Below are 26,994 nucleotides of genomic sequence, written 5' to 3'. Positions count from 1 at the left end.
AGAATACTGTAACTCTATAGATCCTCCAAGTGAATGCAACTGGGGCAAAGTAGTAGAGGCTAGAACACGAACAGGATGTAACAGATGGTTCAACCTGAGGGAAGTCAGCCAGCTCGCTGCTAGGCACCAGGCAGGGTTGTCACGGTCTATCCTGAAAGCCTCAGGCCTGGAAGCAGACTAGTATTGTGTTGACTTGTTGATATACTCATTCTAAATTTTTAAATCAGTGCCCATTAAAAAATACAGACTGATTACTTACAATGGTAGTTAACAAAAGGAAGTACTGTGCGTATTAAAAGTGCTTTTTTCTCCGTGCTTCAAAACATGTTCATTTCTGGAAGTGATTGTCATCATTATTTCATCACAGCACCAAACGTTGACACTCGTGAGAAATGAGAAATCACCAGACTATTGACCCTTCACCAAAAAATAAGCCTGTCTGGAAACTACTAATATATGAAATGCGTTCATCCAAAATAAAGTATCAGTACTGCTGTGACTGAATAATATAGACCAGACAGAGTCTGATGAAAACAAACTGTGAGTAGTGGGCAGGGTATGGCGCAGCTCCTCATATGCACAATCACAAAACATACTGTATGAGCTTTGACTGTCCTTTGTATTTTTGTTGTTTGACGTATCTGTGTAACTTTCCCTTAGAGACAAAACATTTGACTCTTTGCCCTGGAATGCCTCAGTCATGCCCTTGCCATAACTTCTTGGCCAGAGGACTCCCGCTGCCAAGTCTGTCCCCAGCAGAGTGAAGCACTTAGGGCTCAGTGACCTGTGTCAGCCTCGCGAACTCTGTAGTCCCTAACGCTTTAATCTCCTTCAGTCACACCAGCACGCCAAGGGGCATCACGTGCTCTGTGATGGGTCAGTGTAAAGATATAAACACATAAAATTCACTCCTGCTCTTGTCCTAGAATGGCACAGTATTCTACTGCTTCCACTACAACATGCACACATACACAAACAAACATAGCCTGCCTAAAAAAAGTCCCTACCTGGACTTAACTTAAAAAAACAGGTGAGATCCTTCTATTGGATAATTACTGCAGTGATTAATATGTTCCAACTGCCAACAAATTATTCAACCCAAACTGATGCAGTGAGTACTTTCTCGTTTCTTAAATAACCATTGGTTTCCTAGAGAGCAACAAGATTCAACCATGTTTCAATGGAAAATGGTCATGTGGTTTGATGATTGACCCTGTTCCATAGTGATGGATGCGTCATTGTGCGACGAGATGATGTTACTCCCCATCATGCCTAGTGAACACCACATAAACCTGTGGAGGCAGTGTTATGATCGGGGGTTGCTTCAATTAGTCATACCTAGGTTCAGTAGCGTTGTATGTCCAAAATAATTCCGAAAATAAAAGTGGGACATAGCATAAGCTCAGTGAAATGATACAACAGTAAATACACACCATTATTAAAGCTAAGGGCAATACAACAAAATACTAGACTTTTGGATTTTCTCAGGCTGTGTATTAGGTATGTCTAAGTGAAAGCAATAAAGAATGGGTCATTCTAAGTCTACAAGTGTTCTGAAGTATTTTTTCAGAGAATTTAAAGAGCAGTTACTGTATTGTGATATGATATGTGATATTACCATGATGTGTATCACATGCATTCTGTCAGAGGATTTTGGTTGGATCACCCACCACAAGCACATACAATAACAGGACTCAATCAGGCCAAGTGTGGAGGTAGCACTGGTGTAGTCCAGGGTATACAGCGGTATACGGCGTATACCTACTTATTTTTCAGTCAGTATTACGTATACCTATTTCTAAATCCCCCTAATGCGCACCATTCAGTAGTATCTGCGAGCAAAACTGCCCATGTTTTCCCCTAGGATGGTGACACTATGACCCACCCTACTCTGCCTCTAACTGGCTAGTACTCGCTGCCTTCACTGATTAGATTGGTTAACTTTAGGCATGAGGACTGATGAGCCAATCAGAGGCAGAGTACGGCAGGTCATGCTGAGGAAAATATTGCTAATTTAGCGCTGGCAACCTCTGGAACCTGACTGGACACCTCAGGTCCAAGTGCCACCCCAGCTGATTGACAGGTCAGTGCACGTCTTATTGAAAGATTATTGGAAATGCAAACGAGAAAGGCACAGTAAACGTCTCTCAAATGAGTGACACATATTGAGAGAACCTACTTTCATGAAATACATAATTCTAGGTAAGTTTTAAGGTGGCTTCCAAATGAGTCACTGTTTTAAACTACTGACCATCTGATTGCACATTTAGAGGAGAAGAGATTTTGTCACCAATAGTTAAACTGTGTGAGTAGGCTAACGTTATCCTATGTTTGTCTCATGTTGAATACATTTATATTCATACAGTTGCTTGTGAGACCAGTAATACCTACAAACTGCTCCTGATCAAGTCATAATAATTTCATTATATTGAGCAAAGACTACTGATGGATTTTTGGGTAAACTAAGTGAAGTAGTCTGACATGTCACTGTTTCTAAAACAGCGTTTTTCTGGACCACTTAAAAAAAACAAAAAAGGCAAAAATTTCAAGTATAGTTAAGGGACCACTACACCACTGGGAGGTAGAATGACAGAATATTTTCTATTTGTCTCACACATCCACAAACCACACACACAAACAGTTAATAGGTTTTGTGGACTGACAACACTGCATCGATCTGTTAGTGTTTTTAGTCAGCAGGGGGTTTGAAAACTATTCAGGCAAAAGAGCTTCGTCTGGATTCTGGACAGCACACAAACGCTGCGTTTCATTTCTAAAGATAATATCCCGCTGAAAAAACAGACCACCTAACTTACAAAGTGTTGGTGTGAAATTAAAACACATTATGAGTTATTTTAGGTCTTGAAAATATCTCTGTGTTGTGTAGTTTTTTTCTGATTAGGATTTGTATAATTATTACTAACAATATGAGTTTTGGTTAAGCATGTTGAGCATTAAAACGTCTTTGTTTTTAAACCGTTTTGTTTGTAAAACGTGCTCACTTTTTACAATTGTGATAGCCTAGTCTTGCATAAGTTTGACCCGTATTAATCAGTGTACCTCTTAGTTTTATGAAAATGTTCATTAAGCATAATGTAAGCCAGATTAAGAAGTCATCCTTTACATAATGACATGAGAGCACCAATAAACAGAAAGGCTTAGCACAATTTGGCACTTGCTGTTGCTATACCCCACAGGTTCCCAGATGGCCCATATGTGTAAGTGTGGAGAAATCAGCCAAAATAGACAGGACAATATTGACTCATCTATGCAACGTGTGGCTTCAATAGGGATAACGCTGCATGTAGACCTGCTGGAGTGTCATGTTTTTCTAATACTTTAGTGGCACACTAGGTTGGTGGTCATCCCTTATGTAAATTACAGAAATATATTAAACAGTAAATGCAGAATAGTTGGTGATTTTTGACTTTTTAAGAACTGACACAGAAAAATCATAGTATTAAGGAGTATGTTCTGAGAGCTGAAAGATGCTGCATGTGGGATACATGAAAGCCTTAAAATTGTATTGTTCTGTCCTCAGTATCATACTTAATAATTACTGTTGTATCTGACATTAGTACAAGGACATTTTCTTAATCTATGTGGACAGTAATGATAGTGATGTTTAAGGCAAGGCAGGTTTATTTATATAGCACATTTCATGTACAAGACAATTCAAAGTGCTTTACATAAAACATTAAAAGCAATACAGCGGGGTGCAGGAGAAGCAATAAAAAGAGGCATGAAAAGAAAAAGAAAAAAAAAATGTCAGGAGACTTTATGAGACTAAATCCATGTCATGGTGTCACTTTTGGTACTCACGTTTCTGGTGGGATCTTCATCTGACCATCAACCATCAGGCACAGGGAGCTGTGGAGGATAATCCACATCAGCATCATCAGCCTCCCTGTGTGCGGCCCACTTTTGTCTGATTTACTGGCATTCCCAGTGTTTTCCCTGCTCCAGCGGTTCATCCCTGCAGCTGCTCCGATCTGCATCAGTCCAGCGATTGCTGCATGCTGCCTCCAAGAGAAAAGGATGAAATTAGGACAGTGCAAAGTGAGATTATAAGTGTTCAGGTCACAGTGGGAATACACAGAGGGAGAGGTGCTGAAGGTGCAATGAAGGAGTTGATGACTCTTGTGTCACTCCATGATGAGTGTGTTAAAAAGCCTGCAATATTACAGCTTGGATAACTCAGACAAAAAAATGCATGAACGAAGCCTAAGTGGAGATTTGTTCTCAACAAAACAAACATTTTTCTTTTGTTAGTTGTGATGTGCTGTACAGTGATTCAGTTAAAATACTGAGTCTTTGCCCATGTTGTTTTTTTGTTTTTTTTTACCTTTCACTCATGTATTAGTTGATCTACTGCAAAAACATGTGAGTTTGTTCATTGTTACACCTCTGCCAACACTGCTTCTCTTGGCAGTTGCTGCAACAGCATCATTACAATAACTACAAACATGATGCGAGTTTATAATATTTGCTATTAAAAATGTTATACAAAATATGTAATGAAAAGCTTCACATGTTCAAGAGAGAAAAACAAGACAGCAATGATGTGAGGGTTGACTAACTGGGTCAATATATAATTGAGGGACTTTTGAAGTCCATGGGATATATCTTGATTACATCTTTATTAAAAGTTTCAAAAATAATAATAATAATAATAATAATGTTTTTTATGTTAATTACGATCATGTCCTTAAAAGATCCACAATTATTTAATTATGGAAACAATCACTTCATAAATACTTAATAAATGACTAGATATATTAAAATGTTAACTAAATAAGCGTCCAAATGTATTCCTTGGGGTCAATTTGATCCCATTCCGCTGCCTTCATCTATGAAATGTGGATGTGTAAGGTAGCAGAATAGTTATCACAACCACTTTCTAATTATCTTAACAATAATAAAATAAGCTTATTCAAAAATTGTTTTGATTGTGTTCTTTTTATTAAGTTGAGATAATCCTGACAGATATTTCTTTTTTGGTAATATTTCAAAATTTAATATGGAAAATAAAAAAAATTGTATCTGTGTCTAAGAAAACTCTTTCATCTAAGTTACCCATTACAAAAACACCACTCAAGGAAGTATGTTAATTCCAAATCACATAACCTGCTCCACATGATGTCATTTCCTCCTGAAGAAAACACTGGCAAGACTCCAAGATATGTTCTTTCTCCTCTTTCTGAGTTATTTGATATAAAGTAGTGTGTGAGTCAAGTGTGGATTTATCACACTCTTATGGCAAGTGTTACTACAATATCTTTATAAATAACAATTTTAATGTTACTCCCTCAATGTCCCTCAATTATATACTGACCCAATTCATACTGTTTGTAGTTAAAAAATGCCTCATTCTCAAGCTCATTCTTCCAAAATCTAGAAGATTGTCTGTGAAAGTTAAATGCTGAAATTACCTGATATCATCAATGACAACACATCTGATTTAGCTTTGGGCAAAAGGCTCTTTAGCTTTTAACACATAACTTAAACAAAAATAAAGATACTTCTTGAAAAACTTGCCTGGTAAAATAGATTTCACAAAAATACAGATGACCAATCCAGAGTTTTCTAAGGATGTCAGTGAGTGGCTTAAAATATGAAATGATTCATAGTAAACCATATAGCAGCGTGAAGCTTCCTTTGGAAAAGTAAAGGATCCATAAAGTTTAGTGTTAGCATCCAGTGACAGAGAAACATAGTCATGCTAAAAGCGGTCATGGATTTAAAAACTTTATTTGGCGTATTCTTCTGCTGAGAACCCACAGTCTTTAAGTGGAAAGACTTAAGTAGAAAGCTACTTTCCTGCTAGACAAAAGATTGAAAAAAATTCCACGTAGAGCCAAGGAACATAGGAAGCCAATTTAAAAGAAAGATGAGAGGCAGCTTAAAAGTAGGTTGTAGGAAGATTAAAATACTTCCCCGAAGTCTTCAAAACAGCATGACACCACAGATCACTCCAATAACTCTCTCTGTCATGCTGTCAAAAGCTTCAAACCATTTCCTTGAGACATGAGTCTAGAGAGCAAGGTCAATAAGTGACTGATGATGAATTAAAAGTGTCTGGTTGATGACTGGATGTCAGCTTCGCTTGTTACGGCAGTTTACAAGAGTGTCTAGAAAGCTCTTGTCTCCTGTGTCAAAGGTCACTTCTGCACACCAGGAATCACAACAAAATCTCGCCATATTCTTACACCTCCTTCTCCAAGCCGCTTAAACCTGTTCCCACTCGTTCCATTGTCCACTTCTCTCCTCCACGCTTCCTCTTCTGGGCATGAAAGAAGCGTCGGGGAAAATGATGTGACGGTACTTCCTGATGAACCCTCAGTCCTTATTATTGGGCAGAGCGGTATTCCAGGCAGGACACAGACACATATTCCCACAAAAAATCAGCTGCATCAGAGTTTTTGTGCCATCCCTTCTGCTGACCTCACGTCCTGTGGGATCCAAACCAAAATCCTGCAGCACCACGAGAGGAATACGCCAACTGTATCTAGAGTGAGATGGATGGAGTGATGGATAGAGGGATAGTGGGACTTCCTCTCTCCAGTGTATCTCTTCCTGCTCTCCAGCACCAGTTTATACTATAATCCAGGCAGGATTAAACCCCTCCTCCCTCCATTCCTTTTTTCTCTCCATCCATCTCTCTCACTGCCCTTCTCTCACTCACATCAACACAAACACTATGTCTCTCTACCTCCCTCTCTTGTCCTTATCTTGTCTGTAATGCTCTTTGACCCACTGCTGTTGCAGCCCTGCTTTTACTTTTTGAATTTCCTCTCTATTTGTGTTACTCTCTCCCTCCATCACCCTTTCCGTGTTTCATCATTCAAAGCTATTTTCCCACTTGTCTCCTCTTCATCTTTCTTCAACCTTGTCTTTCTTCCACTTCTCTCATTTTCTGCTTCATCTTTTTCATTTTAAACGTCCATTCAATTCAGTCTCTTGTCATCTTAACAATCAAGGTTGTGTAGTTTTTTGCACAGGCAAAAAATATATACATTTGGGACTCCCTGATGACAAAGGACCTGGGCCACTATCAAAAATAGGCTCCTCTCCTGCATTTTTTTTTTTTTTTTTTTTTTTGCCTTTTTCCTCTCTATGCATTTATCTACTAGAGCAGAAAAAATATAAGTTAAAAAACAGTAAAGATGAAAAGGGAAGACATGGGGAATTGAAATGAGAGAGGAAGACTTTGTACCTGAAGGAAGAGTAAAGATTCATGGAGGAGCACACGTTTAGACTGTCACAGCCAGGCCTATAATATACACTGACTGAGACATCTAGTGGACTGTTACTGCCTGACACACACCTTTACACACAAACACACATTACAAATACAGAAATCTATCCATCACACATTACAAACACAGAAATCTATCTATTACTGTGCATTGGAAAATATCAGAAAAATATTCAGTTTTCACAAGTCTGACTATTTTTATATGACCACCCTATACACAGATATGCTGAGATTAACAGCAGTGTACGCAATGTTAAAATAAGGTTTTGTATCTGCATTGCATGGCCTGTTACAGTAGAATACTTGCATGAAATTGCACTTCAAATCATAACAACAGTAAAACAGACATAAAGTTAAATGAAGTCTGAACCTTGAACAGGATGTCTGCTGCTGGGACCATTGCACTGTATTTCACTAACCACCAGGAAAACACAGTCAGACATATGCACAACACTACAATAAATGAGCTGTTTAATGCTATTCTGGAAACAATAATGCAGTTAAACAATCTGGAACACGCACACAGAGCTATAATATCGGAAAAATCACAGAAAGCCAGCAGATTAATAGCATTTACAGATAACAGAACGGTTTTGGCACGCACACACAAACACAGACATTTGTGTATGTTTTACATATGTATATCCTTGTACACACACACCAGCAGAGTGTAACAGCTGTAGGTCTCCCCCTCCCCCACTGACCCAGATCACTAATGATGGGGATGAACTATGATGAAGTCCCTCCCTCTCTGAGGCACAGACGAACTCTTCAGACTGTCCTGGTATGAAAAGGAAATAATGCTACGTATAATGTGAATGCCTCTGGAATAAAAGTTCTATCAGCCTTAGAACTTTAAAAATGCACTGTTAAAATGAATCAAAGTAAGACAATTTTTTACCGATAACATTTTGTAAATCTAAAGCATTGAAAAATAAAGAGGGAATAGAGAATTATATAATATACAGACAATATAGCAAAGGTGCTTGAACACACCGTTATCATTCTGAATAGATCTGCAGTCTGAAGATGCTCGAACACTAGCTCTGAACAGCCAGCTGCTGAAAATATGAATCTGTATTTATTTGTACATCACTGGGTGAGCTCTTTCATGAAAGATGGCAAAAGTACAGATTTCCCAATGACGAATTTGCAAAATAGATTTAATTCTTTTTTTTTAAGGTGCAATATTTCCAAAAAAAAACAAGCTTTTTTACTCAGAGTATGGGGGCAGGTTTCTCTCACTTTGGCATGTCACCATATTTAACTTTCATCACCAGATACTGAAATGCTGAAATACCAAGAAAAACTCACCTTCGCCTCTGCAGAACTGAATCAGGTTCCAGCTGCGTGGGTTAGTGTTTGGACTGAACAGCTCCAAAGTGTGAATGCAGAAAAGTGAAAACCTATAAGAATATAATAAATACTCAGTCCTGATTTATAATTTCTTGGACTTCCAGTTCAGTTTGGTTGACTTCAAAAAAGCCTTCTTGTGAAAAAACAGTGGAGTAAAAGTGGTTTGGATGTACTGCACTAAATAAAGACCCCGCCTCTGTGGCCGGGAACGGACACACATACACAAACACCAGATATCATTGATTAGTCTAAGTCAGGGCAAACAGTCAGCCTTACTTTTAGCTCCATCAGCTAAACCAGTGGTCTGGAACATCCTAGAGTCTAAGAAACGAACGTATGCATGTGTGTCATTCCTACAAATGAGGTCCTTCCATACTGTACGTAGAATATGGAGGTTTTAAAGAACTGGTGGTTATTCTCAACTTCTTTTCTTCAATATTATTAGTTTCTAGATAGTTTTTTGGCATCAGTTGCTCTTAAGGTATATGCTAGTTGTTATCAAAATGAAATACATTTTATTTCTTAATTAATTCCAAGCACTTGATCAGTCACATTTGCACACAAAGAAACCTATGATGCATAATGAGTGATGTTTCCTCTGCATTTCAGTTACTGTGTCATGGTTTTCCTAAAGTTTAAGTGTTTATGTGCTCTAATGGCTCACATGGATACAATGATGAAGCCTATATTTTACGTGTTGATCCAATAGGTCAAAGAAACACAAAACCAAATCTGTGCATTGGTGAATCCTGCGCAAAAACACTTATCTAGAGAGAGAGAAAAAAAACAAAATACTAGCCTAACTGCTCAGCCTGATATGGCATGTTTTCTCGGCCGAGTTGTACATAAACCCTTGAGTGCAGCATCCCTGTGTGATGGTATAAATGTAAATTGTTGTGTTGCCCCTGAAATGTTAAAAAGTACACATGACATTAGTGTTGGCTTGGCAGAGGAAGCAGGAAGGAAAAGGACAGAAGGAGTGGCAGCCAAATTCCCCCTGTCAGAAGAAGAAATAATAGGAGGGAAGCAGACTAATGAGCCTCTGTTGACTTCACCAGCTGTTATTAAGGAGCCATTAACATCTCTAAGGACAACAGCCCTGATTATTTGTCCACTAAAAGACTGATAACGGACATTGTAACATATGAGCATTGATAATCAGAAAGTGATTTATTGCCTCATTAAGAGAAATATTTGGCTCTCCCTCCAACATTTAGATGCATCTTGGATGTTAATGGCACTTAAGAATTACATACTGAGTAAAATAACCAATTTTTATTTCTTGACATGTTTTCCTTTACCAGTAGCTGACACTTGAAACCTGGCAAATTTAGTCAAACAACAAACTACTGAAAATTTGAACTCAATATATTGTTCCATTTCAAAAGCATTTCCCCAAAACGTAACTATTTTCCTTCCACTATGGACTGAAAGCAACTCTTGTAAAGCAAAAGATTCATCTTTTTCCTCCAGTTTTTGTGTCTAAACTCTCTGCTACTGTCTAACAACCAGTATCATGAAGAAATTAAACATAATGTTTGCTGACTGGTTCTATCAGTGTGTATCAACAGTTACAGTGCCGCCATTTCGGACTGATGGCGGTTGTCAAAAATGTGTCACTTTCCCCTTTTCACCACTATTCTCTTCAATTTAATACCCCATTGACGAACATCTTGTTTTAAAATGGTTGTATGAAAGGGAACCTGGGTAATGAGTTAACCTAATTCCTGAAACTGTCACAGTTAGTGGCAAAGTTTCTGGTAGTGGAGCATTTAGCATCAGTATTGGGTACTAGCAGCTAGCGATACCATTGATGCTAAAAAGATGTACTTGAAGTTAGCTTATGGCTAGTTTATTTTCTGAATGGATTAATAGCCCAAAATACTAATGTAAAATAAGTTGTTTTTCTACTTGAATACGTTAGAGCTTAACTGTAGGTAAAAGTTTACCAGTTCATTCCTCTTCATGCTAGGTGAAAACTCCCATCTTCTCAGCTAAACTTGAGAGCTAAAAACAGGAACACATACATTGGAAAATTACCGTGGACACGTAAATTACTTGGGCAGGGGTTTTCAGGATCTCTTGACTATTGGTCACTATTCACAGTGTAACACTAGTAACACTATTAATTGATTGTACCTTTTTTTTTTTTTTTTTTTTCAGTTTTCACAATCGCTAAGAGACTAAGAGACAGTTTTTCCAAGCTGCACCCCTTTTCTCTAAAACACAAAACCAAGAATCCAAACTACATTCACAAAATCTGTCATCCTTTTTGCAAAACCAAACAACTGCCTCAAAATTATTTTACCTGCACACAAAAGCAAACCATGCTTTCAGATCTCACACACACAGCCAGTCAACATGTTTGTAGACGCTACAGAGCAGTTATTACACACTACACAGCAAAATGGAAAACACTGCATCCAGTGTATGCACAACATAATGTTTATGACATATTGTAAATACATTTAGCATTTCTTAAATGGCCAAAGAAAAGTGTAATTGAAAAGCATATTATTGTAAAACACTTAAATCTTTTACATCTTCAAACCAAATTGATGAGATTCATTCTGCCTCAGCATCTTGTCTTTGTGTAGCATCTGGCCAGAGGACTTCATCCACATCACAGGCAGTGCTGCTCCTTTCCAGGCAATGGGGAAAACCCCTCTGGTGTGTCCCATCCAGCCTTGACAACACTCCACACTTCTGTCACCACAGACCATCTCCATTGCTTCTAAAAGATTTTCCCTGGTATATGGGTTTGGGTCATAGACCCTCTGCCACCATGCAGAAAAACATTCTCCTATTGGGTTCAGGAAAAGGGCTGCGTGGAGGAAGGCACACATTTATGAAACTCTGGCTGATACTGAACCACTTCCGTATTTGACATCTCCATGAAAGTAGACTTTGTCCCAAACCACAACATAGACAGAATCCTCTACCTTCCAGGTTACCATTCATTGTTGGCGTCCAGTGCACTCTGAACTAATATCATGTGCAGTTGGTTTGATCACAACAGTTGAAACAGCTGTGTTCAATTTTGAGTTGTGTCTACTTGATGACAACTGCTATTTTTGTGTTTAACGTTTGCCTCCTGTGTTCACCATTTTGCAGGTCATGTGCATCAGTGAGAAATTTGTTTTAGAGAGTGAGAATGTGTTGAGTTGTGAAAAACGTGCTACAGGTGTGTGAACTGTGTCTATGTGAATCAGCTTAAGGTTGTGCCAAAAGAGTGATTGATTTGAAAAATGAGTTTGCACTACTGAGTGCTTGAGTCAGAGAATGGAGTTAAGTGTTTTAGCGATTCAGAAAAATTCTAATACACAAAAGATGGGGTAGGACATATATATCACAGACATATGTATAAAGTGTATGCAAAGAGCAGACAGACATGATAAGGTTATGGCCTGACTGTAAAGCAAACACAGGTCACCAGACTTTGGACAAAGAACGGACAAAGACTGTCTTAAAATCCAAATCCAAATGCATGTTTACAAGAAAACTCAATTTAGTATTACAGGAATACAGTGGATCGCTTGTGTCTTGAGGACTACCTCCCCTATCCTGGATTCACAAATGGTGATATCTAAATAAATGAATGAATGAATGAATGAATACAAACTCTGAGGTCATTCAGGCCTGGATAACTGCATTTGTCAAAACAAAACACATACACAAAAATTCATAGGTAAATAAATGGTCCAAGGAAGCTCTTTGAGTCTTAATATTAACCATTAATGACAAATTATTTGATCAGAGCTGACAAACCTGCAGTCAGTGTCGGGTCACTTTCCAGATCTTGTAAAATAACTGCTGCATGTTCCATGTATTTGAGAGAACGCATCATGTGTAATAACATGCAGAATCTCATCACAACAAAATGGAAACAACAGGAGTTTAAAAAACATTTATTTCCAATTAAAATGTATTCCAGTTTCCTTAATAACAACACATTCCTGATAAAAATGGAAAAGAAACTGTAAAACTGTCTCAGCTGTGAACATTCCAATGTCTGATTTTACAAAAAGATCATGGATGACCAGAAAAAACAGAAACTGACACGTTTGATATGTTGAAGAATTAACTCTTATTTATGTTGTACCTGTACATTAAATTGTTATGTCACATGCTGGTTATTTGTACTATTAGAACAATATATTTGCTTCTTGAGTACAAAATAGAAAAAAAATATATATATATTGTTTTTGGCTGCTGTTTTAGTGTACCTTCTGGTAGCTACTGAGTTTAACTCTTGAGCTTAGTGACGAGCCCTGATCCAGACTAAATATATTTTAGAGACAGAAGCTTCCCTGCATTGCACAGGAAGTTGGATTATGGTGATAAACTTTATGAAATGTCTTTTGTAGAGTACATATAGTGTAAACAGTATGTTGGACATGCATTTTCTGTGATGTTTTACAGCTATGCTGCATTGTGGCTTTGAAAAACCCTGTTTGTCATGTTGACATCCCTGTCTTTATCTTCTTGTTTATTTAACCAAGCGATAGTTTACTTATGTGGATTTATCACTAAACAATTTACATAAATCAGACAAGTCACTTTAAGTCAACTATTAGATCAATACACTTCTTTATAATACAAAAAATATCGTCTTTTTTTTCTTTGTTTTCCAAGCCCAATTGTATGAATACAAAGACACAACTCAAAATTTTCAATAATTCGAAGAGAGAAAGAATTTGAACATTAAAAGGTTATGTTTTCTGTGATTGATGAAATACATTTCATAAACGGAAACAAAAATGTGAGAGAAAACACAGATAAGCCACTGAACAAGCTCTCTGTGAGGTAGTGCAGTTTGACGATGTCCCATACTTTCCTTTTATCTTCAAGTCAGATTGATACGAAGTCATTTTGAATGTCTCCTAAGCATTGGTGCTTCTTAAATGTGGACTGAGCAGCTATCAGTTAGCAAATTTAGCTTTAAAAAAGTAAATAATAATTCATGTGGTTGGTAACAATACTGTTTTTACTTAACTATGAAAAGAATGTAGATATAATCCCCAAAGCAAAAAAAAATCTAAATGATGAGGTACCATTTATATTATTGTTGCAAAAGCATTTTGTTGGTAAAAACTAAAATACACTCTACTTTCTTTGCTACATAAACAAATAAGAAATTAATTTAAATCAGCCTTGACAACATTTAAAGAACTTTCCAAATGTACAGAAAAAACTTCTTTACATTTCATATAATTTTAGAAGTGGAGTCAGTTTCAAATCAGTCTGAGAATGTCCTTCAGCACTCCATCTTGAGCTGGTGATGATGTGAATGAGTAAACGGATAATTAAAACAAAAAGACTTAGCTACACTTGAAGAACAAAAGTGCATGTTCCTACTAAATTCAAATCCTTAATTCAAAACTTAATTCGTTTTCATTAAGATTGTACAGGGGCAGGAGCTATGGTTTCCCCTCCACTGCATAAACCAGACTGTTTTGTCACATTTGTGTGAAAAATGACTGTAAGATATGGGACTACACAGGGAGGACAAGTGCTTCCCATGAATCAAAGGATTAAAATGTTTTCAATTCCTGAAACAAAAATAAAGACATTTACAAATTGTCAGAACTGCCCGCTTATCATGAATAATTTCAGGTAAGGATTAAGTGGCTGTGGTGCAAAAGAGACACAAAACATTTGCCACTGTCTTTGCATTGGAAAGGGAAGTGGTGCATCCATATTAGGTGTAGGAATGAGACTCGCTGGGGTGGACAGGGTGTATGTATAGACAAAGGGTGTGAAGAGTCATCAGTACTTGCTGCAGGAGTCGTTAGCAAAGCGGCTGATGTAGGCTTCATAGATGGTGTCCAGGAATGAACTGTCAGTCTGAAACACAGAGGGAGAGAACATCATACATCACGTTAATGATACTTGGGCAAACTGAGCTGTTTGTCCATTCTAAGTCAAGTAAGTTTTATTCAATATCGTATACACACAGGCAAGCAGTTCTGGGAGACTGTACTGAGGCACAGACGTACAACCACATTGTTAACTTACTAATGCTTACTGTGTTTACAATCCTATGTTTAACAAGTAAGTATGTTCCTTTGTAAATATAAAGTATTGTTTACTTGTCTTGACTGTTTACATACTGTGACTGATATTCAATTTTCTCATTACAAGAAACACTTGCATAAATGTGTTCTGTACACTGACAGCTTATTCATATCCTCATTCTGTAAAGCACACAGTGAGGGAACAGACATATTGTGTTTCTGGTAACACGATTTTACCTGGATCAGATGCAGCAGTGTGGCTTGAAGCTGGCTTCTGGACAGAACTCTGACCTCCTCCTTCAGCGGGGCTCTGGGCAGGTTCGAGGAGACATGGCCAAGCTCCTGGACACCCGACGTCCCAGCACCGGACTTTGCCTTAGTGAACACACTGGGAGAAAGGAGCATAGTAGGGGCAACAGTGGCTGGAATCCGCTGGGGGGAGATGACCTGGACAGACATAGTTATTATTACTTTCCTTGTATAAACAATCAAGTAACTTACTCCACAAAAACATTCTTCTAACAACAGTTATGTGTTTTGTAAACTCTCAATTTATGATCTATAGAATTCTGAAGGTACATACCTGTATTACCACCAGTTACATTTCTTTTGAAACATTTTTACAATATTTTCATATTTACGAGGGACATTTTTATATCTTGTCTAGAAAACTTGGTAAAATAAAAAAGTTCTCACCTGAAACTGCAGTGCAGCCTTTTGACCTGCTGTGGTGGCTGTCTGGTTTGGGACTGAGCCTGTAACTTCACTTTGAGTAGGCCCCAAAAATCGAGGGGCCAGTCCAGGACAGAGCCTAGGGGGGTCGTGGGAAGCAAGACTTTGCTCCTGCTGGACTAGCTGGAGTTTCTGAAGGAGTTCATGGGGAGATACCACACCTGGCATCTGAGATGAGACACCTGACAAAAAAAATGACCGATCCCGTGAGGAATAATATTGGAATGGCATCATCACACAGATTTTTGGCATTTTGATGAAGACATGTTTTGTTTCTGACATTGTACAGAGCCATTAAATATTATTGAAGTAAAACTTAGATAAATGAATACAAAAAAAAAAAAAGATTTTTGTCAGACCTTGTGAGGGGTGGAGACATTTCTCATTGGTTACCTGAGCTGGCAGCATACCTGGGAAATACATCACTTTTACACACTTACCTTTTATGTTTGCTATTATACATATATATTGTATTGCCTATTGTATTATTTAGCACTTATTTATAATTATTATTGACTGAAAAGCATCTGTGGCTTAGTCAGTGCTTGCACACTATTCATCCCATATCATTATGTCCCACCTGTTCCCTGTGTGGCTGAAGCTAACTGACTGTTGTGCTGGGCTTCAGATTGAGGCAGGTTGAACATCAGCAGCTGGGTTTGTTGCGAGTGGGAACATGACGCAGAATCCACCATTAATGGCTGAGAAGGGACAGAACAGCACGGAGGAGGAGCAGAGGAGGGAGGAGGTGGCTGGGTTTGTAAAAGTCTCCTGATTGGGTCATGTTGAATCTGCTGCTGCGGCTGATGGTGGTGGTGATGATGATGTTGATGCTGCTGCTGCTGATGATGGTAAAGATGGTGATGATGGTGGTGATGCTCCAGAGGCATCCCATTGTCGCAGAGCCTGTTCTCCGGGGATTCAGAAACAGTCTGAAGCACCCTCCGACCCCTCTCTGTCCCTGCATGAGCTTCTGGATGCCGGGCAGTGCTGAGTCTGGTTCTGCTGCTGGGCTGTGGGACTCACAAGGACACCTCCAACAACAGCTGCACTATCTTCCCCAACATTCTGTCCACCAAGTATGGCCCGGAGACCTGCATCTGAACACCCAGATATAGATACATTCCCTTCCTTGGAATTCTCAGTTCGCCCAGAGCAAAGTGTGTCATCGTATATGAGTGTGCGGGCTACAGGCGGCCGAGTGACTTTCCTGTTGATGGCACCATGCCATGCACAGCTGTAGGAGAAACAGGGTCAGGCTTGGATGAGTGGGTGTTTAGGTTGAGAGCCAAAAAGAGTGGCCAGAGAGAGAGACTTGGTCTCAGCACCCTCAGTCTCCTGGATAGAACAAACAGGCAGAAGAGCAGGTAAGGAGAGCAGACAAACAAATGAATTTACTAAAGGGGCATAAAGTTGAAAGGAATGGATATGATTAAATTAAAAATCAGATTGTAAATTCGCCATGGCCCTTGTCCTTCTTGTTACTGGTTATTAACTCTTTATTTCAACTTTAGTGGATCCCTTGCTCCTTGATCTCTCACTGTAGATTAGCCACCTGTATTTAGAATTTTAATCATCAAAATTCTCCTTTAAGATAAAAAAAAAAAAAGGAGCTGTGTTCATTACAGGACAAATGGATTGTGTGTGTTACCTGAGTGTTTGGTTTAACAGGTATTGGCTTGATCAAATTAGGGTTTCCATAAAGAACACTGCTGCCACCAAACTCCTTTGGCTCAGATGTAGACTTTTCCTACAAAAACGGAAAAGTGAGATGTGAGGCAAAAAGTTAGACCGAACAAAAGAGCAAAAAGCCACAAATAGGAAAGCAGTAAAGGAAATTACTTCTTTTACTGAAGACCATCCAAAGTGTTAATGTATCAGTGTGATGGTTTAGATGTTTTCTGTCTAAAAGAAATGTTATCCTTACCTTATCATACTCGCTGCGTGCTTTGGTCAGCATCTGTATGATGTCTACTGACTTCGCTTCATTTCCTCCTCCTCCTCCTCCTCCCTCCTCCTCCTCCTCCTCCTCCTCCTCCTCCTCCTCCGCCCGGGGACAGCCATCCACCTTGAGACTGAGCCAGAGCCTGCTCCTGCTGGGTCAGACTACACAGCACAGAGAAGACAGAGTCAGAATATGAACTGATTCCTAAAGTGAGTCTCTTCAGAAATGTCTTTAGATTGCACTGAAATGGTGAAGAGTTACATTTTAGATGATATAAACTGACAAACCATCTATATATCTTTAGATGAGGTTATTCTCTGTAAAATGCCAGTGTCATTCATCAGTGAAACCTTTAGAGACTGGCCATTAATCCTTAGTGCTGAGCCATTAACACACAAATAGTCTGCAATGTAAAAACTAATGATGCCATTATCAGGTAGAAATGACACATCTACAGTACATACTGTATTTTATCATGGTTGTCATGGCTACAAATTTTTAAGAGACAAAAACAATCAACAAAAACTGGCGAAGAATTTTCATATCTCTAGACACTAAAAGTATCTGCAAACCCTCATAGCGTCATCCTGCCTCCATTTGTTGGTTTTGGACATAAAAGGTTTTCTACCCACAGCAACAATACGACAAGTCAGCTAATTCAGACTGAACCATAACTCACTCATGACATTTTGGCTTATTAAAAGTAATTTGAGACTTTGTTTTCTTTAAGTGCTAAGTGTTTTTGTGTAGTCTAAGTACTTACAACTTCGTCCTCTGCGCAATGCGTTGACAGTCTTCCTTATCATAGAACCAAATGCCATGGATAACCACTGGCACAAGAGGGAAAAGAGAGAAGAAGAGAGCTCTTGAACATGTTTCATAAAGTAATATGGAGCAAAGGTCTTTTTCTAGAGTAATGATCAATCTGACATTTCCAAATGAAGTTAGCTGGTGAAATACAAACAGCACCCATTTACTTTTCAGATGCAGCAGACAACAATATGAGCCTGCTGACCTGTTGTACTCTTACAATCAAATGACTGTACAACAACAAAGTAGTTTCATTTTGTGACATCAGTGCAGGCATGTCCCACATGTAAACGGTTTATTATTAGCCCTGTTGTGTCTATAACCAGGATTTAAAATGAGTCATTTCCCAGCCAGGCCACTGGGAAAAGAAGCCAGCAGTGCCATTATAATGTGAAACATGGGCCCCAGGGGTCTCCTGAACTACATAAACATGGTTAACAAGAAGGCAAGAAAAAAACACTACCAGTAATTCATCACTGGATTAGTCAGCAGTATGTAATAGGTTCTTACAATACATTACTCACTTTATTATTACCATATGCACAAAGTCTTGATAGCATATGTAATGAGAGTTTTATTTGCTTAATTATTTAGTTCCAGTAATTATGGGAGAGTTGTAAACTAAACTGTGACAACAGGGCCAGCCCTAAAAATAAATACATGGAAACTTGACTATATGTTTTTCTCTACATTTCTCATTTTTTCTTTTTTTTTTTGATTATATTATTTCTTTTTTTTACTTAAATAAATCACAGCCTTATATCAAAAGTATTATTAGTATATGACAGAATTATTTATATCAGTAACTATGTTTTGTTTCATTTTTTTGTGTCTATGTGCTTTGTAAATGTAAAAATTGTAATCCTTTAATATTGGGAACGGACCCCAAGGAGAATAGTCTGTGCTTTGGTAAAGACTAATGGGGATTCTTAAATAAAGAAATTCAAGTCAAAGAACAGGCAGAGGCATTTAGTCTGTGCCAGATTACAATGCATGGACACTTCAGGCCTCTTTCTAGTCACATCTGAAAAGTTAAAGGTTCAGTGTCTAAGACTTAGAGGCTTTTAGGAGAATCTAATAAGACAAATGGAATATAATATTCACAATTATGATTTAATTAGTGTATAATCACACAAAAATGAGAATCATTATGCTTTCATTACATTATAATGAGCTATTTATATCTACAGAGTTAGCAGATTGCTTGTCACATAGTCAGTAAAACAACAAAAATCTTCTTTCTTCCATTTTATAGCAGGTTAGAAGAGGTGTTATGGGGTGTTCCAGTCAATTAGTATGTATGAGTGTGGATTACAATTATAATTCCTTTGACTAAAAAGCGCAGAACAGATACACTGGTTGTAATGGAGGACTGATTTTTGCAGCCACTGTAGTTGAGGAAGGCAGGTATTCAGTTTGTTGCAGTGTGAAACTTAATGGCTAAATGTCACTAAATATCACACAATGAAAGTATAAAGTCTGATTCCAGGCTCTGAACATACAAAAAGCTACAAGGAGATCATCTTACGCCTTTACACACACTTCCAAAAATTGACCTCAATATATGATAAGACCAGTCCCACAAAAAGAAAGTGCTACATACATGGGATGACATGAGAAGATAGACCAGAGTGGGGTTTACTGTACACTGTGGACTGTGTCAGTATACACAGCCCCATCAAAAACATACACACACAAGCAAACATGCACAAAAATATGCACACTCTTGGCTAGTGTGTTGTCAGTATGGATGAGGGGGACAGCCAGAGGGAGAGGCAGGGGCTCGCAAACGCACACATACTCAGAGAGTTCAGTTGAGCCTGGGAAAATGAGTCCAGGACCAAAAAAGTAACAGCAGTGGGAGTCTGTCTGGTGGAGTCAGAGCCACTTAGTGCTCAGAGAAAGAGACAGTTTGACAGAGACGGAGAGACAGACGGACAAAGTCAGAGAGCTGGAAAATTGGGAAAATGAGCAAGATGGATATGAAATAGGAGGAAGAGAAATGTGTTAGAGACGAGAGTATCAACAACTCCATTTGCAGAATAACGGCTAGTTCCGAGAGCTCTTTACCAGTCTGGAAACAGAGACTTAGTCAGTGAATGAAAAATGATAGACTGAAGTGAGATGACGAAAAAAAAAAAAAGACAGTTGGACAAGAACATGTGACCTTACAGTGTCAGAGATAGAAGGAGAAAATGAAAAATGACATGGACATCATAACAAAAGGTTTGCAAGGTGTGTTAAATAAAGGACAACTTTTCAGGACAAAGTTTCAGTTGTCCCGACCTGCCAAAAGTCCTGAGACAGAAGACACTTAGGAAGAGAGAGAGAGAGAGAGAGAAAGAGAGAGTGGGAGGACCACAACCAGTAGCGCCAACAAAGACGTGACCCTGTCCACAAGGTTAAGCTTTCAAAGTGTATGTTGAGGAGGAAACGAGACTCCGACAGCTGAGACTGAAAGGGAGAACAAGCAAACTGGACCAGGGACTCAAATCAAACACCGCATGGGAACGGAGAAGCATCAAATCCGGTGACAGCCTTTTCTTTTCAGCTCACCAAAGGGGAACTTCAGAGATAAGCAATTTAATGAGGATTCAAAGTGATCAAAGCTGTATGACTACGACAAACCAGCCAAACTGAAAGCACTGAAGCACGTGAGACATCCTCTGGAATGCTTACAGGACTCCATATTTTTAGTTACACCTAATTTATATGCCTGTGTTTGACGTATAGTTGCGTGGTTTTGGTTGCAACCCAAACTATGCAACTGGGACTTGTCCACTCAAAGAATACTTTTAATGTTTTGTTTACTTTTAGTAGAACCAAGACCTATTTGTAAGCAGCTCTGTCCACCAAGATGGATTATGTGTGCTGTCCTGCAGTTTGTGATCAGTTTGTGGAGGGCGCTCTCTGCATTAGTCATGAGAGACAGTGTTGATATTCTTTTAGCTTGTATTTATTTTTCTGGATAATTGTCAGAGGTAGGTGCTCTTAAAGTTAACATCATCCCTGCTTGGAATAATCGTTGTCCGAGAAGAACCATCTACTACCTTTGTTTGTAGAAATGGAATGATTGGCTTTCAATGAGCGATAAACATTTTTATTCCCAGCCCCTGAAGCTCTTACACAAGACACAGTCAGGCCTAAGGGTACATACATCTGAGATCTTATCAAGTACCATTCTGAGGCATTACTACAATTGTGGTGACTGCTCTGTGTCTGCTGCTCGACTCAACTGCTGGGTTGTTGAGTACTGAAGAAACGTCTCATTACCACTGGCATTACATTTACTGAAGCTTTTTACCTAATAAGGAATTACAGGGGCATCACTTCAAAACACTAATCTTAAAAACGATAACTTTCAAAGTTCTAGAGACACTCAGAGGGACCAGAGGAGCCATGCTGAGAGGCCTGTTTCACAGGAAACCGAAACATGAGAGACTGGAGGAAGAACCTGAGGTCAGATTTAAAGGCTCATTGGTGTCAGAAAGAGACCTGGGATACACCTATGTTCGACCTGGAGGTAAGGCTGTCCACATAATTACAATTAGTAGTCACAAAAATGACCTAGTAGGAACTTTGTCTAAGGATTTTTATTACTGAATTTATTCTACATTTGAAAACCACCTCTTACCTTGAAGAAAAGCTTAAATTAAGAACAAATAAGGCATAAATTCTATCAAATATAACAGACATTGAATTTTTTCCACAAACACAATTTCATTGTATTTTATTACCTCCGCCAAGGAACAGCGGAGGTTATGTTTTCATCAGGGTTTGTCTGTTTGTTTGTCTGTTAGCAAGATAACTGAAAAAGTTATGGATGGATTTTGATGACATTTTCATGAAATGCTGATACTGGCACAAGGAACAAATGATTACAATTTGGTGGTGACCGCGGGGGGCTGATCTGCCTTGGCAGAGGTCTGCGCTCTCTGAGTGCTTTTCTAGTATTAAATATATTATAGAAGTATTTTTAGAGAAGTAAAATTAGGCATGTAATTGTTTTGTTTGTTAGCATAATACTTATAGCTCATTCAAATTCAGTGGCAGCAGCCCAAGAGCAAAACACTACAACTCTCATGATTAAGGCAATCACTCCACGTGAAGATAAGGGGTACCCGAAATGCTGCTAGGAATGGGTGGCGCTTAAGAGAAGGAATGTAAAAAGCGTCCTATTGGTGCCTCTACACTGGGACTTCTGCCAGAGGAATAATGACTTGCTTGAGCTAAATTTCTCTTCCATAAATCTTGCCTGGTTCTGTGGTGTATCTCTACCATTTATTTTTATCACCGAATACCACTTTGTGCCAACTGCCATTCCAGGAAGTTACGGGAGCACAGAGCGACATGTTTGTTGAGTGATAAGATTCCACGACCCCTCTTCACAGAGGTCACTACACAGAGGGACTGGCAGCATTGCCAGCAGCTAGGGGCCAGACTTTCAGCTTAGTCAGATGATAACCACTTAAAAAATAAAAAACATGTCTGATATACATTTTTCTGGAAATGATCTCATGTTCTCTGGTAACTGGTCAATATCACCTTACTAAGGGAGCACTTGGGAGATTTGACATTTTGATCTCACCAATAGTATCTACAGCACAGCTCTACAGGTAATATGTACACCCTCTTCTGTGGGTTTGTTATGTATCTTCATGTTAGAACATTATTTCAAGGTTCTCAAATCAAAGTACATTTAATCCGCAGCTATTGAGCAAATAGCTGTCAACAGTGAAGCTACCAACTTGAACAGGATGTTCTCATGTCACCGTGAAGACAGTGACACTGAGATAAATGGCGCATTTACCTTTTTGACAGTACAAATATTGCAAATTTTTATCCAGTATTATGTTTGCCACATTAACATCTGAGTTAATCGTGGTTGTACTCCACACATAAATTAATCAAAATTGCAATGTCAGCCAGATCAACAATATAAACTCAAAAGGCTAAAATGTAAAGGTTTTTGGTGATGTTTTGGATGCAGTGCCATAGAGTGAGTGAACTGAGCAAAAATGCTTAATGAAAGTACCTACAGTTTTACTTCTGGACCAATTGATAGACCAAAAATGCAACAAATAAATGAGAACCGAAAGCATATACTTCTCCCCATATATGGTCATCTTCAATCAGTTTAATCAGTCAGCACCACTCACCATTAAGTTTGGACTCAAAGCAATGCGCTTTCAAACTCATAAACCCTGCCAACATTTTGTTTTATCAGATGGTAGTTATAACATGAGTTGTGATTACAGATTTAATGTGTTTTGAAATTCTTTCCTTCACAGTACAAGTGAGTTAACTGTTTACTTGCAGTTTTCCCCCATTTGTTCCCTATTATGATGCTGACACAAGCACACATCATCGTCTCCCAGGTGAAACATGATGTACAAAGGTGTTAAAGAGGTCAGTGAGAAAGGTCTTACAGAGCCCTCAGGATGTTTTCTAATGACAGTGTTGTATAAATGTCAAAAAGACAAATGAAGCACTATAGTCAGGGGATCAAAGCAGGCGTGAGGAGTCTGCCGGTATCTAAACACAGCATTCCACCTGCCTTTTACTGAGCCTGATGGAGAGGGTGAGGCCACAGCAGAGAGGGAGGTATGTGTGTGTCAGCGGTTCCTGAGTGACTGTGTGCGTATTTATATTATCACTGACTGTTGTGGTGTATCTAATCTCTGCTGCCTGGTTTTGTAGTGCTGTCAAACTCTTGTCCCGCAGGCAGTGTGCGTCTGTGTCTCTGTGTGTAAACCAGATGTGGGTCTCACAGGGTGTCAGGCTGATACAGTGGACACCAAATACCTCTGCTCCTTATATGGCACTACTGGTTCACCCTGGCTATCTACGTAAGCCTCTCATATGTGATCATTCCACTACTGTGTATGATTCACCTCGGGTCAGTTCTGAGGTGAAGTGTACACGATCTATTATGGACTCCAATGTAAATAGATCTGCAATGCAAGCACAAAGTGTGTGTCTTCAAATTTTGATCAAAAAGTACAAACTTATAGATGTAAATAAACCAAAAAAATCAGCAGAAATAGGACAAATTGTTATTGTCAGCAGAAGTTAGCACCAATAGTGGCTGATGGCTAATATTAAGGAAATGAATTGCTCAAAAGATAATAATCACTCCCACTAAGATGTTTTTGTGGTTCGTTGGACATTCAGTTCCATTTTTATGGATTAATTGCTTTAAGTTTGATATTCACTGAATCAGATTTATATGTTTAGGTGTTTATTACTTTGTAATTAATGTTCAATTTACCCATGACCACATTTTTAATGAAGTGAAAGGCAGTAAATTTCAGACATGCATAATGTATTTTCAGAAATAAGGGTTGATAAAACCTATTGGCAACCAGCTTTTTCCTCCGCCAAAGTATTACTATATGCTTTCAAAAATCCACAGCAAGGTGAGCTACCAATGATTCCTCTGATCTGCTGTGATATACTGCAAATATGTTTGCACCATTCTTACACTGAGCAACAATCTCTCATCTCCCATGCACAAAACACCTTAATTTTCAAAATGAACTCAGAGTGTGTTTTAAATTTAATATAATTAAGTACTTCTGAAATAAAAATGTTTTGTATTGGTAAAGCATAGTTAATTATTTGCACGTTTTTCCATGTGTCATTCTCCTTACATCGTGCATTGCGGTACAGCAAAAAAGGGTCCTGGAGTTGGAAGTCTAAGTCTTTGGTGATTGGTTCAGTCAGGTTCTCCATACTGAGTCGGTTCATAATGGTAAAACCATGTCTGGGAGATGCCAGCCTACAACACACAGAGAGCACAGGACAGGAATTCATGTGAGACATTTGAACTTTCAGATAAGGAAAAAGTCTTAGTTGTAAATATTATTGCATTGTTTGAGCAAATAGCTAAATATTAACTACAATACAGAAAATTTGAATTATTAATGAAAAACTTGTAGTGTGAAAATATAAATAAAATATAATGAATTTGCAAACGTGCAATGTTAATTTTATTAGTGTGCAGAATTGTGTCTTCTGCTTCACTGACTGAGAAAATGGTGAAATCATAATATTATGTTATGTTATAAACAGGCTGTAATGAGAGGTTGGCCTTCAGAAGTTGACTCCGAAATGCGCAGTACTTGTCATTGGTATTTTTACTGCGCAATGTCTTCTGCAAAATCACCTTTACCTTGTGTAGATAAAAAGCGTGCCTTCCACCTCTGTCTTTTCCTAAAGAACAAAAATGAACAGATAATTAATCGCTGATTATTAACTTTCAACACAAATAATGTCAGTAAAATATGCCCGCTTTTTCATCGCAACTCATTTTATTATGACGTGTGTTTGTGGCTAGGGGCAATTTTAATCTCTTAATCTTTTTTTTTCTTGCGGCACACTGTTCCAGAAATTCAGAGAGTACCGAAATAAAAGGTTACTTTTTAAAATAAATTCACAATTTGGGCCGTAAGATGCAGCTGTCAAATCTGTGCTGGAACTTCAGACATGCTAAATCACCGACAAAGCGCGCCTCGCAGAGTATGACGAAGCTAAGCTACGTTAGCACCTGATTTTATCCGAAGTTCAGTCTTACCCACTCATTTGCCCTGTTGTTGTAAGTGTACAGAGCGACTTGGCTGGCCACGTCCACAATGTTATTGATGTACGGGTCTTGTCGCTGCAGAGCAGCCAGACTTATGTCCAGTCCTTTAGCAGCCAGGCAGCTGCTGCTCCCCGCTGAAGTCGCTGTCATTGTTCCCTATGGAGAAGTTAGCTCGCTACCTAGCTTAAACGGCTAACTACTCACAGGAAAGCGAAATTTAAAAAATAAATCTCCACCAGAAAAAACAGACACCAGAATCGGTTACTTGACAGTAGCCCGTCTTTACAAATAAGACGGCTAAAAGTTGAATCTATAAAAGTTATCGCGCTCTAACTGTCCTGAGTGAGTTTGTCAACGGCCATGTTTAACTACAGTGTAAACAACCAGACCTGAGCAGTGGAGCACGAGGAGCTCATTAATCAGCCTTATCAATCAACTCAGAGCCATCGAACAGCAGGACGGGTCTCTACCACTGCGTTCATGTAAATACACGCAAACTAAGATTTGGACACAAGAGAGATTTTAGAATAAAGTGTCATTACATGAATACTTGTGGTTATTATTTTTTTTTTTTAATCGAGGATGGTTTGTTGGTTGTTTAACCCTTTCAAACAATTATTTTAAAAAATGAAAGTGGATCAATCAAGTGTTGTATTAATCACAAACTACTGCACAATGTCCAGTTATAGTTTTAAAGTACATATTATTTTAAACTTCTCACTTATCCACCCACATTTGTCTCTCAACAAGAAGAAAATATGATTTATTCATGAAAACGTTATTTCAGTTGATAATGTTATAATATTCTTCTCAGCTGCGGCAGACATTTTGCATGGTTATGTAACCTACATAGTATGGTTATGTTTCAGTTTAGTGAAATGACATTAATTACTGAATATTCAGAGTTTAACTACTACAGTTTGTTGACATCATACAGCAAAGGGTTAATTTAGTTTATTCATTATTTATCACCATGCTAATTAAACAAAAGCATTAACATTATACACATTAAGGAGTTACCTCTTTACAAATATTTTTCAAAAAGGACATTTATACAAAAATAAATAAATAAATAAATAAAATAAAACATTTGATCCATTCAAACCACTCTTTCAAAACAGCAACAGAACACTGGTATGATTTATACAAAATAGTGCTGTATTTATTACTTTTTAGTCCTTAGTGCCTTAATCATAGCTTTTGTGCTAAACTTAGGTTTTGTTGATCCATTTTTCCCGTACAGAAATCTACTTGCATTTCATCAAAGACAAAAGATACAAGGGCTGCAGAG

General features: G+C 38.4%; 2 protein-coding genes across 8 annotated transcripts in view; both read right to left on the bottom strand.

Annotated features, from left to right (window-relative positions):
* Positions 1–6,586, bottom strand: part of cacna2d4a (calcium channel, voltage-dependent, alpha 2/delta subunit 4a) — a 95,561-nt gene extending 88,975 nt beyond the window's left edge. For 5 of the 7 annotated variants that reach the window (XM_030149065.1, XM_030149068.1, XM_030149066.1 and 2 more), the window contains exons 1-2: positions 6,212–6,586; positions 3,823–4,019 (exon numbers count right to left, since the gene is read on the bottom strand). In XM_030149065.1, coding sequence (XP_030004925.1) covers positions 3,823–4,019; positions 6,212–6,253 — 239 coding nt within the window. In that variant the 5' untranslated portion in view covers positions 6,254–6,586. Of the gene's footprint in view, positions 1–3,822; positions 4,024–5,538 lie in introns of all 7 variants that reach the window. The other 2 variants (XM_030149072.1, XM_030149070.1) reach the window with 2 other exon arrangements.
* A 5,920-nt stretch (positions 6,587–12,506) lies between these two features.
* Positions 12,507–26,093, bottom strand: dcp1b (decapping mRNA 1B). Its single transcript, XM_030151108.1, is given in 14 exon segments — positions 12,507–14,461; positions 14,869–15,078; positions 15,328–15,545; positions 15,723–15,773; positions 15,944–16,306; positions 16,309–16,344; positions 16,347–16,701; positions 17,015–17,113; positions 17,291–17,389; positions 17,391–17,469; positions 18,072–18,138; positions 24,772–24,899; positions 25,293–25,333; positions 25,695–26,093. Coding segments are annotated over 14 exon segments (1,983 nt in total). The 5' UTR covers positions 25,854–26,093; the 3' UTR covers positions 12,507–14,383.
* Between the last annotated feature and the right edge of the window lie 901 nt (positions 26,094–26,994).

The sequence above is a fragment of the Sphaeramia orbicularis genome, chromosome 12 (assembly GCF_902148855.1).
Source record: "Sphaeramia orbicularis chromosome 12, fSphaOr1.1, whole genome shotgun sequence".
Lineage (NCBI taxonomy): Eukaryota > Metazoa > Chordata > Actinopteri > Kurtiformes > Apogonidae > Sphaeramia > Sphaeramia orbicularis.
Note: the sequence above shows the minus strand (reverse complement) of the source record. Positions and strands in the feature narration are given on the sequence as shown.